At 36.0% G+C, this 13,841-nt stretch overlaps 1 protein-coding gene and 1 long non-coding RNA gene across 3 annotated transcripts; one reads left to right on the top strand and one right to left on the bottom strand.

Annotated features, from left to right (window-relative positions):
• Positions 1-1,001: 1,001 nt before the first annotated feature.
• On the top strand, positions 1,002-5,613 carry LOC149609993 (uncharacterized). The gene is made up of 2 exons (XR_016376917.1): positions 1,002-1,528; positions 3,690-5,613. It is a non-coding gene; the product is annotated as an uncharacterized LOC149609993 (long non-coding RNA).
• LOC149609992 (inositol polyphosphate-4-phosphatase type I A) lies at positions 5,602-12,945 on the bottom strand. 2 transcript variants are annotated; one of them, XM_089860064.1, is made up of 21 exons: positions 12,682-12,945; positions 12,464-12,606; positions 12,344-12,408; positions 12,188-12,275; positions 11,896-12,108; positions 11,586-11,752; positions 11,407-11,520; positions 11,256-11,335; positions 11,037-11,166; positions 9,102-9,301; positions 8,965-9,040; positions 8,663-8,873; positions 8,460-8,574; positions 8,215-8,392; positions 7,776-8,153; positions 7,290-7,559; positions 6,990-7,231; positions 6,779-6,919; positions 6,502-6,709; positions 6,281-6,435; positions 5,602-6,216 (listed from the first exon to the last, which is right to left on the bottom strand). In XM_089860064.1, the coding sequence occupies exons 2-21, from the start codon at positions 12,579-12,581 to the stop codon at positions 6,084-6,086; spliced, it is 3,282 nt and encodes a 1,093-aa protein (XP_089716190.1). In that variant the 5' UTR covers positions 12,582-12,606; positions 12,682-12,945; the 3' UTR covers positions 5,602-6,083. The 2 variants fall into 2 exon arrangements, with proteins under 2 accessions (XP_089716190.1, XP_089716191.1); XM_089860065.1 differs by having other exon boundaries at positions 8,983-9,040.
• Between the last annotated feature and the right edge of the window lie 896 nt (positions 12,946-13,841).

Below are 13,841 nucleotides of genomic sequence, written 5' to 3'. Positions count from 1 at the left end.
TACCACTAGCTAAATGTATTTGCAACCGGCAACTCATAGGTGGCGGCACAGCACGAGCTCAAAAATGAAAGTCTAGGAAATCTAATCAAAACGTTTTCTGGATTGTTTTATGATAAAAAAATCTTTCTACGCGTTCGAAGTTCTGGCAGGCACAAGTAAAAGTATTCCGCATGGGCTCAAGTGGACTTAGTGCCGACTATTGGGAAGCGGTAGTAGTGGAGTTGCAAAATAGTAAAAATAAAATATTGGATGTATCTGAACTTGAAGCTGAGTTCAATAGATAAGCGCTAATAGAGTAATGATGAGGGTCCTTCCTCCAAATATAAAATGAAGTTGGGAAGAATCATGTTACAATTACCCCGCCCGCTTTGTGGTACACTTCTCTCGAAGAGAAGTATTATATACTTCTAATTTCAGTTATTTAAAACTCAAGATTACCGAAGTATTTTCATCAATTTCCAACTAAAATAGAACTATTCGATTTCTGTCTTCTACATACTTTACAAACGTTGAAAAGAAAAAGAATTTCGCTTTAAAATTACATCAATAGCACACAAATCGGAAGTTACTTTTGATAGCATATCGCTGTATAAATATTTTAAGAAATAGTTCCCTTTTTTATAAATACACGGTATTTACAATAAAGGAATCGGGAATGCGAAAGTAATAAACTCTATTTCATATTTGAAGAGTGGAGAGGTTTCCTTTATATTGCGGGTACAGAAAATCATTTGAATAAAGTTAGTACAGGCAAAGGCATGAACCACACAATTCAAATCAGGAAGAAAGAGCGTATCCCGCTTGCTTTTGACTCGGTACCTTTTCATTTTGAAAAAGAAGCGTATAGTAGCAGAAAGAAATGAAAAAAAAAAAAATCTTATTAAATTGTACCTAGTAGGCCTACCCCGTGGGAAAAAGAAATATTTTTTTAACACAACAGACGACAGAAGCCATAAAATTCTCCCAAAAAGCGGTGTGGGTTTATTCAGTTTACCCTCTCTCTCTCTCTCTCTCTTCAATGGGCCATTATACGTCTCCACACAAAAGACACCCAAAATGTATATGGCTAGAGACGGGAACCAGATGATAACTCTCAAAGGTTGAAAATATAAAAAGAAACAGAAATTTCCTGTAAAAATAACGGTAAATTTCCTAGCATGTGTGTGTATAATGTACTGGTGGCCCGGAAGGGACCTTTAACCTTCCTGTTTAACCCTTGCTTTCCGGTAGCGGAGCGAGGGGAACTCCTGGAAGATTCTCTTCGGGATGTTCACAAACCGTTTCCGTTAATTTCCTACACGTATCTTTTACCCCAAATCCCGCTGCTCCCTTGGCAACCGAAACATAAGTCTCGTCTTTAAAGGGAGAGTAAACTTGTACCGTATACTTTGATGGGTATAGGTTCAGATATTTAGGATGTAGGTGCAGTTCCACGCGGAGATTGGAAAGTTTTTGGATCGATTTTCAGATATATTTCGAGATAAACGAAATGTAAAGGGATTATTGGAGATTGCGGAGCATCTTGAAGGTTCGTAAATCGTAAGTAACATAAGGAACCAACAATCGCCCGTTTGTGACCTTTCGGTTCTCCTTATTCTTGAAATTGTAAACAAAGATCAGACAAACAACCGCGCAAATAAATAGCGTACTCCTGTCTATGCTTTTTCACATAAGGCGTTTAAATTTAAAGGTCTTTGAATCGGCCATGGTTAATTTAAAGCGGCAGCCTGGAAGACCTCTCATGCAGGTCTCTTCAGCTACAAAGATGACGGACAATTCTGATTTAATTTATCACTAAGTTCCAGCTGCGATGTCGTGAGAAATCACAACTAAGAGCGTAGTAATTGGTGTGGTAGGTTTAGTTCAAAGAGTTCAGAAGACATTCATCCATACCTCTTGAGTAAATTCGGTTCCGAACCCGACTGAGATATACTCGCTACTTTTACCAGTCACGAAAGTCAATCCTTATATAAAGTTCCCATCTCCTATACTTGATTTATTTTTAGGAATTTATAAACGAGAAAATATACTAAACATAATGTTTGTCCAGTTAGGTTCAGCAAGAAAAACTATAGACCGTCCAAAACATTAATTCGCTTTTGGAACTAAAATAATAATCATTATTTTGCGTAAGACATGGAAAACAATAATTACTTGGGTTTTTTGTTAACTGCTATAACTACCCATATAAATATATAATCCGGTGTTTTACTAATGTTTAATTCAAAAGATAGACCTTGAATACGAGGTAATAATTTTACTAAGGAAAATATACCATGAACTAAGCTAGAAACCAAGTTATTTCCACCTGTACCTAGACAACTTTATCAGTGGTAAACGTTCCTGGTAAGAAATCCTGGAAAGTATGTGGGATATGTCAAAAAAAAGTACAGTACACCTACCGCAATATTTTAATTTGGGCCTTCTATATGAGATACAGGTATGATATGTTTTATAATGGCGTTAACGTCCTAAGATGACGGTAATTAGCGGTCATTTCGTGCAACGTTTATCATAATAATGGGGTACATGATAAAATTTATCTTTGAAACATTTTTGGGTATATATGGTGCGGGTAAATCCTTTCTCAAATTGGTTTTTAATGGAAGACTCTTTCGAACGATTCCTTTTTTGGCAAGCAAAAAAAGAAAAAGTAATTTTACTTTTATTGCCTACCATGGATGTGAAAGTTTGAAATGGTTAAAGAAAAAATTGTAATTCTTTTTTTGTACGTAACATTATGGCCCAAAACGTGAATCTACTATATACTTCTCATCACCATTACTCGAAGAATACTACTATATATTCGTTCCTATAAAGTTTACCTTTATGTATTAATGCGCCTTTACTTTGCGTAATTTGGATAATCGTGAACGAATAGGAATATAACAATTTTAGGGGAGGGATGATGTCATAACAAAACTTAATTATTGTTATTTTCGTCTAAGGACCTGCGCGATTGCAAGCACATTCCTTCTGTACAAGACGTATTAGTTAAAAAATGTCGTTCGTTTTACTATATATCCTCTATGGAGGAGATAACCAAGAGTGTTTACCAAGAAACTGAAAGCCGGAAGTAGCTCCAAAACATTTACCGAGAACTGAATACAACAATCATCTACTCCTCTATTATAAATACTCTATGTTTTATTGGACCATCGCTTGACTCGACGTAAACCTGGGTATATTCCACCAATGAACGGACGTTTTTAAATCGCCATTGTTGACGTATATTTTCTGGGAAACGAAAGGATCAAACTCAGAGTAACATGATTCCATTCAAAGTCAGGTAGTCAAATTTCCGTCTAGCGAGAATTGTTTACCGTTGGCTCAGGCTGTTGGCGTTCACAGTTGAGCGACAGTTTTCCGTCGTAATTTTCCGCGCCAAGTGAGAATTAAGTTAACGGTACTAGCTACACCAGCTGTAAGGTGTGAGGCTAATAACTTCCAGCACCAAAGGTTGCGAAAGCTTATAATGGTGCTCTTTCTGAAACGACTTAACTTCCATCCGAAGACGAAGTTCGGCTTAAAGCTAAACCTAGTTTTTTGATAAAATAAAAAATGAGTTTCGAAATTCAGCTGAAAGGGTTATAGGCGACGAACAGGAGCATTAAGCGAATAAGTCGCCAGAGAAACTTTAAACTCAGGCTTAGAATTTTTTATTTCTTTCTTTCTATTTTTTTTGACAGTTTAGAAAACTTAACTAAGGCATAACACGCAGCCTTCAAGGGAAACAGGATCAAGGGCCACGAGGTTTCAGAGAGAGCTGAGGAGTACATTGGAGAAGAAAAAGTCGAATAGTGACAGGTTCAAATTATTGGACGACAGCCCGGCGAAAAAGGGTCTCTCTCTCTCTCATTCAATGAACATGTTTGTTTGCGTAAGCGGAAACTTAAAGACGTTGCGAGACCTATGCCAAAATTACGAGGATTCAAAAACACAAGAAATGATTATTTCGAAATGGAAACTTTTTGAACGCAACCCATAGTTGCTACGGGTTTTGGACTCATGGAGATAACAAAGATAAGGGCGTTATTCCAGAAGGACAAACCAACCCTAATTATTCCTATATGCAAGATTATAATTGAACAATACAGACACTTATTTAGTCAATATGGAGTTGCTTTTAAGACGCAAACCAATTGTATTTAGAACGTTTCCAAACTTCGAAGTATTTTTAACCATCAAAGCACTGTTGAACGTATCTTTATTCTTCGGAGCTTTTTATCGTATTGATTTAGTAATGTAAAACCTTACATAATTAACACATTGTCAATGATATCCGCTTTTTATACAACAAATGTTCTTTGTCGAAGGCAGGAATTAATAGGATGTCGTACAACAAAGTTTCGGGGAAAACAAACGTTACACACGACGTCAATGGTGTGCATTTAGAGCTAATTAAGGCTTACAACGTATCTTAATGGCCAACTGTTTCGGTAAAGGACATCCTTTATTAGTTACACTCTCATCACGAAATCGGCAGCAGTCAACTCGACTTCGAGCCTTTACAACTGTAGATGCATTAGATATGCTCCAAAAATATTTCCAACCGTCTTTATTTCTTTAACGGAAAATGCTAGAAAAGTTTATTTTTGGAATGGATAAACTATCTTACATTTAGCATCGCGCCCGACTAACTCGGAATAGAAATCTATTTCTCGCAAACTTTTCCCAAAAGGATTTCGTTTCTTTTTATAGATGGAGAAATAAGATGGGAAAAAAGCTAATCAATAAATTTTAGAATATACAGTGTAGTTTAGCTATCGAAGCTGGTGTTAAAAAGTCACGGGATTAAGGTGCCTCTCTCTCCTTCAAGGTAGTTAAGTCAGAACATTTACGCATATGGAACCCATATTAGACTGGAGAACATTTGAAGACGGAATTGCGCTATAGTTTCGTGTCCTCGGGTCAGTCTCCGCATGGTTCCACGATGAACGACAAGCGATAATTGACTACACACGGTTTTGCAGTTCATCTTCTTATTTAGTGTGTACCAAGCCTTTGACAGCAACGCTTCACCAGGCGTCGCTTTACCTCGAATCTATGACCTACGTCACTTCGTGAAAAGCTCTAGTTTGTAACCCGTGACAAACTTCTAAAACGATTGGTCTCGAAAAGCTAAGCCACCCTGTACTTCAGAAAATATTCCTTGGGAGTTTAGAGCAGATCCAGGGGACGCACGTGCCAAATAAGATATATCTTTGAAAAAAAATCAAGTCGCTCAATGAACGCGATGAAAAGATTTATAAATGGAGACCCTTCAAGGCTTCGCAGTTTTCCCAACAAATTTCCTCAAGAAAAACTCTTTCATAAAAATTTACTCTAAAAATCCATTTAAGTCTTTGAAATCGAGTTATATCCGAAGTTATAATGAATGAATGTAGCTAGAATCAGATTGAAATTTCAGCTATAGCGGATAATCTATCTCCATTTTACCATTCATCGCGAAGAGCAGATATTTAACAGTAAAGTCGCGTTCACGTGGTTAATTTTCTCTGACCCAGTTTAACGCTGAAATTCATTAGTCTCCGTAAATAATTTAAGTTCATCTCTCGGCCATGATTCATAAAACAATGAAAAATAAAGACCACACTCAAATTTTAAACTAAATTTGGTGCTTTTTATTTCGAGTATATTTTTAAATATATAAAATTAACAATACACCACCATATTGCCTTTGAAATAAAATCATCGATAACAGAATTTTTGATTAATATTAATCGCAACTTAAGTTAATAACATAATCATTTAACTGAAGAAACAAAACGAGACAAATATGTAAAATGACTAGAGCGGGCCAAATACCAACTTAAATTTAATAGCAATAATGAAAAATAAGTAGTTAACTAAATTATTACACGTAATTCATAAAGGTTTTAACTTGTAATGTTTGCCCTTTTCGTTAAAAACTATTTTTTGACGTTGATACTTAAAATATTTAATTGTGTTTATGGCTAAAAAGAACAATTGGCTAATATTAAAAGATTGATTAGACATCTATTGTTTTTATAGTAAAAGTATGAGAGAATCGGATATAAAATTGATAATTTAAGAAAAAAAAACCAATCAAAATTATCTGATCAGGTTTGAATATTTCCGTATGTACCAACAGGTGGTCTGTACATTTTCGGCAAGGCCATGACTTGTAATCCGTTAAAGGCGTACTTACGAATATCAACATTCTTAAAAGTATTCTCTCTCCTAGTCCCTTCGCTGTAATCAATCATTAGAATAAAACAACTTTTAATTTTTAAATGACATTACGGTGTGTTAATACCTTCTCATGCATTCCATGGCTTTAAGCATTTCCTTGTTGTTCAAATGAAAGCATTTTTGCAAGAATATCGCTTGCTCTAAAGTAACAGACATCCCGGTTCGGTCTTTGGCACTCTTACAGCTTGTAAACCTTATTCCACCCAATCGGCGGCAAATCTTCAAACGCCAATTAATTTTAATTAAATTAAATTGCCAGTAAATGGATCATTAGATCCAAATTACCTCGGCGGCCAAATGAAGTATCTCAACATTTTTGAACTTTTTCGAGTTTATCTCAGAGTTTAATTTATCCAATAAATTTGAAACTGAGGAAGCGTTAATTTTTCCCATTTTTGAGTTCATGGAACACCTTGAAACTCGACGAAAATATTCCCTCAAATGGTTCAAACTGTTGGAATTAATTTTCTCTTGTAACGAAACGTCACCAAATCTAAAATGAACAGTGCCAGCAATTACAATCAAAGTGAACGCGACGCATTGAAGAAATACGATTTGTTACTTCTCAGCTAGAGTCGCCTTTTCATTGATGCCAATACTGAAAAGCATACAACTAGCGGTGAAACGACAACTTTTGGAATAAGCGTCGGATAACATTGACATTAATGGTTCTGGAGCTGGTATAACAACTGATAGAAAAAGTCTACGCGAGTCGAGAATGAATTGAGTTGAAAATAATACAATAGACGTACGCGATCAGCTAGCGTATATACCTATTGCCTTCAACTCGTGGTTGAGGTGTTTTACTAGTTGTAGATTCTAACCAAAAATTGGTTCTATTTAAATCGTCGATTGCGACGACAAAATCTTCCAACATTCCTGTACTATCGCCGTAACAACTGAGAAGCCCTTCGAATTCTATCAATAAACCGGCCGCGATAATTTGCTCCAAAAGAAATGGATCAGGTGGTCGACACCACAATAAGGTCATAATCCCAGTAACAACAGACGTAAGCTAAAAATTCACCATAAATTACAACCAATTCCATATTGGACGTCTATCTATGTATTACAGCTTGAGAGAAAATAGCGTCCCTTCGATGCCTTATCTCTTGACTAATAGTGGAATGTTGGGGTAATTCTTTCAAAGCTAGAAGACCGTAGGTCAATTTAGAAGAACGACAAAGACCTTGCATGGCTTGTCTAAGTTTGCGAACACTAGGCACGAGTTCAGCTACCCAACAACTTTGCGCTGTTGGATTTTGTTGCTGTTGTATGGTAAGGTTCTGTATTTTACTTGACATGCACATAATGCTGGCTTTGATATTCAAATGAGTCAAATCCTACAACCCAACCCGTAAAACGTCATTAAATCCTTGCCAGCTTCGTATGATAATAAGAATAAGAACTTTCGCAAATCAAACAAAACTCGTAGGCCTAGCGAATAAAAACTACTACGACACTACAACACAAAACACTAAATTAGATTCCTTGAAGACTGTGTTGTAAAATTATAGTCACGAAAACTGAAATAAGCATCGTTTTGCGTAAATATTTACAAGAGGTTCAAATTCTTCGGGAGAACCAACTGGAGATGGAAGACAATCAGCCAAGGAAGTTTTACAGACATGATCGGGAGAATTTGTGACACATTTTCGAACTGGAATGCTTCCTTCTTCAAACTTTCGGATCATCTTTTGATCACCAAATTGTTCAATCTTTTCTCCGTTGTTAATTTGACTATTCAAAGACTTTTCATTGACATAAAGCGTTTTTTCCGTATAATCCAGCGACTGACCCAAGGCACCAAACATCACTGAAAGTGGAGCCAAATTTTGACGGGGAGGCGCTACCATTTCTGGCGGTCTAACTTCTTCCCACGCTAAAAATGCTTCTTCAACCAAACCGGCGCTACAAACCAGTGTCAACTGTTTGGCCTTAAACAAAGAGGAAATTGTTTAATTTCACAAAAAAAGGAATGACATTTTTGCGCCAAACCTTGCTACTGAGGGAATTGACAACAGTTTGCATATCAGAAGCCGAACGTTGGGAACAAAAGTGTAGCATTTGTTGCAAATCAACCTCCATGTCTGATTGCAATTGCTCCACTCTAATTATGGCTTCAACTGCTCTTGATAAAGGATCGGGACCCAATACTCCAACTTGGGTACCATTACTATACGCGACAAGTCTGAACGTTAGATTTTTGCAACACGATGGTCTAAGATAACTCTGTTACGCACTTGCAAATGGGGAAAGTTGTTTTTAATTGCGATAAAAGTCTTAAAAGACCTCCGTGTTTGTAACCGTGGGAAAATGCTGTAAACGCCCCCACAGTTACAATATCATGAACTCCAGCTAGAGGTAGCCAAATATTGAGAGGAGACGTTTAAGTTCACCTTGATTTACATTAGCATTAGCGATAAAATAAGCTATGGGACTCAACTCTTTCTCGTTGTGACATTTTGAGCCCATAAACGTTGTAAATGTAAATTAACTGGCACAAAATCAAGCAACAATTCCGCTTTTTGACTAGATTTCTTCAGGTAACAATTTTTCTTATTTAAAACAGCCTCTAAGGACTCTCGGTATTTATTTATAAGATGCAAATGGCGATCCACAGCCATGGCGTGGTTATTATGCCACTCAGGTCGAAGCTACACGATACCGTAAAAAAATTGAGAAGATTGGGAATGACAGAAAATTTGGCAAATAAAGAGAGATTCGAATAAACAGATATTCCTGAACTTTTTCAAATATAATTACTTGTCCTAAATTTAGTAAGACATCAACCAATTTCTGCTCTTCTTTTATCCACAGGTTTCTGCGGAAACCCAATTGAAATCAATCTCAATTTTGCGAAACAAATGTTTAGCCGGGCTTACAAGAGCAGCTGAGGTATAAGAAAAGCTAGTCTAGGTTCAGCCATTATTTCGTGAACCCTAACTTCGGCTCCTAAACCAGTGTGAAAACGGTATGTTTGCGAAGAGAGGTTATGGTACAGTATTTTCAGGTAAGCGTAGAGAGGACTATTAGCCCTTGAAGAGAGTGTCGTAGGTAACGAATAGCTGCGAGGTCTATCAACCTTGAACAATTAAACAAATATACACGAGGTATAATATTTTGCAACTTTCAAATCGAGGTTTCCAAACACTACTAATATTCTAATTTGCAATAATAATTCTCTTTGTTTTTTAAGATAACAATTATAGGGTAAGGGTCAATAGGAGCTTTTTTAACTACGCGTGGTTATGTAAAGTAATCTGTGTTTTTTCGTTCAAATACACGAAAAACCATATTCTTAAGAACTGGTTAAGACAATAGCCACCAGCTCCGACATTACTCCGTGTGGTTATGTAATAACAAACGGAGTTACGCGCTGATACCAGTTATTTAGTGTGGCCGTCGGATCATGCACGCATGCGAATAGGCAGTGCACACGATTTCATGGATAATGCAATTGTTAAGGGGACTGGAAAATGTGATAGTTCAAATATCGTGAAAGGAGGACGATTTTGAAGTTCAGTATAAAGGACGGGTTCAAAAAGGAATTGTGAAACGTATCTAATACGAGTTTGTAGGAGTGTAGAATAATTTTTAAACTCGTACTATAAATGAAAATTTCGCATTGTTTGATAGTCCCATATGGGTATACATTGTCCCTGACTTCCACCAGTTTTACGACTTCAGAACCGGTTTATGTGTACATATAGAGTGCTGTCAGTTGTGACGTCAGATCCAAGGTTAAACGTCACGAGTCTGCCTTTAGCAATGGGCGGCCATGACAGTTACCTTTTTTTTTATGGGAAAACAGCATGGGTGACGTCACACCGGCGCTTCTGACAGCACTCTATACTATACATGTATCGCATTGTTTGATGGTCCCTTACCAGTATATATTGTCCCTAATTTCCACCACTTTCCCCACTTCAGAACCAGTTTTTGTGTACACATACAAATATAGACTTATTTATGTTTAAATTCTTTCTTTCTTGGGTTGGTTCATTCTGCCAGTATGGTTTGGGGATTAGCAACTTTATTTTCTACCCGAAATTTACTCAAAATCTAGGCTTTGTTCACACCCAGATAATAAAATTAAGCAACCATAAATTTGATTGTCAAAGGACAATAAAATACACAAAACAACTTAAAGGGGCTGTTGACCCTGGGACAAACCTGATCTTCCTCATAGAGCTCAGCATAACGGGAGGGGGAAGAGGTAACAAAAAGGAGAGGGTGTTGGCCAGCCCCTTTCTGGGTAAAGATTGAATTTTTCAAACCAACGAAATGCTTTCCAGTGTGGTGTAATAGGTAGGTGCTAATAAGCAGAGCTGGACATTATTCACTAAATACTCCAGAATTTCTTTGGTAGTATATTTTTTTTTCCTGAAACACCCACCAATGCTAGTAGGTAAACTTAATTGGTCAAATCTTATTTAATATAGGCCTAGTAAGTATAATATTATTTTATATCATATTCTCTTTAAAAAAATGAAATTATATTATGTTTCTTTCTTTAAATAATTTCAAAGTATGTTAGAACTTAGAAGATTCCCCCAAATAATTAGCATCAACCAACGCAAATGCATTTCAAGCAGCATAACCCGCATTCCTTTTTTGTTGAATGTCTCTGTCAACATTATGAGTGACACAAAAAAGTCAACTTGACACGCGAAATATCACTTGTTCTCACTCTTGTCAATAGAGTTGAAGTGAAAATTAATTATAAGCATTTAATATTAATAACTTTGCATAAATGCATTTTTTAGCTGAAAATAAAGTAGTTCCATTAATTTTAGATATTAAAAAATTAAGGTAACCTTCAACCAAATGCTTCCATCTTGAGGAGAGGCAGATTTTGTCTGTCTAGTCATGAAAACAGCCGGAGCTTCTGACTTTAATTCACAAGCCATGACTGTTATAAAGCCCATGCTTCGACAATCAGGAGATCTTCATCCAAAATAAAACACAACAACAAAACGCTTATCTACTACCCTTAAAATTAAATCAAATTAAATTAAATTAAACAACTATCTTACATTAGTGTTAATCTCATAAAACTATTTTTGATTTGTAACAGAGTTCCTACTGTAAAAACAGCTTCACCCAATAAAATTCTCTATAAAATACAAATATAGACGATATTTTCAATTTTAACACAAAGTAAGAGGTTAAAATTGGCCATCTTACAGTATTTGTGACCCTTTCACGAACATGATAAACTGCTAATTTGATTCTAGTTGACATGTGTATTTCATTTTTTAAGAAATGAACAGTGGTAGAAAAGGTAGGGTTACTACATTTCTAAATAAGACAAATGTTTTAACTCTGTTTTGAAAGTTTATTAAGACACTAGAATGATTATGTACCTGAACTACTTCAGTGTGAGCAAATTTTGTCCATTCAATTGAAGGAGGAGTGAGAGTATAAACATAAATTACAGGGCTGGGAGGTTGTCCATCCGCGTCACATTGAAGGTTATCACAAGCTAGGCACAACTCTAAATAAGGTTCATCCGCCATCGGATCTTTTCGATCTTTAAACAAGTAGTTATGGAAATTTTCACATAAGGGATCTGGCTTAAAAATGGCTCCTCAAATTTCCCTGAAAATGCCCCCCCCCCCCAAATTTCCCTCAAAATGGCTCCCCGCCCCCAATTAAACAAAGTTATAAACTTACCATCCACATATTCAATTCCACATTCCAATGTCTTTGCCCTTTCTTTGGAACAAGTCCTTGCCTGGCTCATTTTACTTTCCAGCTTCTCTTTCAAGGAAAGCAACTGGGATCGTGTGAATTCGTAACTAGCCATGTGTAAAGCTTGAATCCATAATTCCCTTTCAGATTCTGAGAATGCAGCCAATTGTTGGCCAACATCATCACCACCAAAGACTTTTTTAAAAGTAAATGAAATTATTATTGGTGAAACCTCAAGGCATTTATTTATGATGTAAAATAGTATCTGTTTTACCTAGGGTAAAGGAAAAGGGCACTTCAGTACTACTATCTAAGGTCACGGAACAGTCTTCGAGCACAATGACACCCGCAGGCTCAGAATACTTTGAGAATGTAGAACATAAATTAATAATGTAGTGGAAAACAGGTAAAAAGAGATTCAATGTATTACCTGGTCCTTATTTTTGTAGTAGAACAATAAATTTCCTCTTAGTCTAAACCATTTCTCTTGAAAAACTGAAAAGCCTTCATTCTAATTACCGTACTTTAATTGGAAAATGTTACTTATTACCATCTGATCTCCGAAACAATCCCTCCTGTCTTTCACGCAAAAGTAAAATGCCTTCCTTGTCAAATTTATAAGAAGGCTGCGCGGCAACAGCAATGAGCTCTTTATTGTTAAATCTCATTTTTCAGTCATCAATTATGATAAATCTTCCAATAAAACGGTTGTTATTTAATCGCTGTGGTTTTTAGTAATTAGTGACAAGTGTCAACGTTCAAATATACCTTCCTCTCTCCATTTGATGATTGATTCAGAATGATGGTTAGGCCAAGGCTTAGGAAATATATTATTTACGCGTTTGTTTCGTAATCTTTTAAAACGATTTGAGTTTTCGTAATTTTTTAACATACGCTAAGCTATTATAATTTGAGATATAAATTTAGAAATAAAACCTAAAACTAAGGCAAAAAGAATTTTCGCGATAATCCAACCACCTTCAACCCTTTAATTCTTGGAAGATTGGATATGATTGGATTAATAAAATAACAGCCTATCGGCTTGTCGGTATCGGATGTTTATTTCCTTTAAAGCGTTATCTATGCGCAAATACTTCAACTATAAAAATAAGCAAGCCTCTTATTACTTTAAATTTAAACTAATAAAATTAGATTATGCAAAATAAATTAAATGATATTATATAATAAAATTATTCAAAAATTATAGTTTATATTTTCATCTTATATTTGAGTTTGACTTAAATAGATGACGCTTTAAAAGTAAAAGCCCTCTGGTGGACACTTTCTTGGAGCCAAGCCTGGAAGGGGGGGGGAGAGTTTATACCGAAGTTGAATACTTTATAAATATACAAAAAGTGGTCCTCTCGCCCTTTCTTCCATTTCACATCTCCATCTACAAAGGAATTACGTGAATCTGTTTCTGTTATAGCACAATCCTTGACAGTGCTAAAATTATTGCATGTAACCGGTTCTACACGTTTTTCTGTGAACTTGCTAATCTCTATAATAAGGAAAGGAATAGAGAGAAAGCTATCTTTCGCCTACAAGTTAAATTGCAAACATCGCAAAATATGCTATTCTGACTCCCCCTTTATAGTCTCCCTGCGATAACGAAAAATTATAGATATACATCATCCAGCAATACAATGTGGCTAAAAGTGTTAATACATTAATACAGGTTCTATTTCATGTATCGGACTTCCTCACTCTAAGCAATTTACCCTTGGTTAAAACATAGCTAAGCTAAAGTTGAATGAATATGACTAAAAAATAGCAATTTCCGACCGGCAGACAAAACTCGTTTTCCAAAATAAAATTATAGGCCCCTCTTCCTCCGAGAAACTTAAGAAGAACCCGATAGATTAAGCTGCCTTCTTAAATACTCCAAGGAGGAGAAGGTAACTTGGCTTCATTACTCGCCTGTGTAA

Source organism: Phalangium opilio, unplaced genomic scaffold (assembly GCF_054372755.1).
Source record: "Phalangium opilio isolate 3A_F unplaced genomic scaffold, DU_Popi_V2 ptg000344l_1, whole genome shotgun sequence".
In the NCBI taxonomy this organism is placed as follows: domain Eukaryota; kingdom Metazoa; phylum Arthropoda; class Arachnida; order Opiliones; family Phalangiidae; genus Phalangium; species Phalangium opilio.
The sequence above is the reverse complement of the archived record's forward strand: the minus strand, read 5'-3'. Positions and strand labels throughout refer to the sequence as shown.

What these genes read in the sequence shown, in the direction of transcription:
- LOC149609992 (XM_089860064.1), bottom strand. Translation starts at nt 12,581, where the DNA reads ATGAGATTTAACAATAAAGAGCTCATTGCTGTTGCCGCGCAGCCTTCT. An exon ending in ATGGAAGCATTTGGTTGAAG is followed by an intron (nt 9,302 to 11,036) that starts GTTACCTTAATT and finishes TAATTGTTCAAG; the next exon opens with GTTGATAGACCTCGCAGCTA. An exon ending in AAATGTCACAACGAGAAAGA is followed by an intron (nt 8,575 to 8,662) that starts GTTGAGTCCCAT and finishes GGCTACCTCTAG; the next exon opens with CTGGAGTTCATGATATTGTA.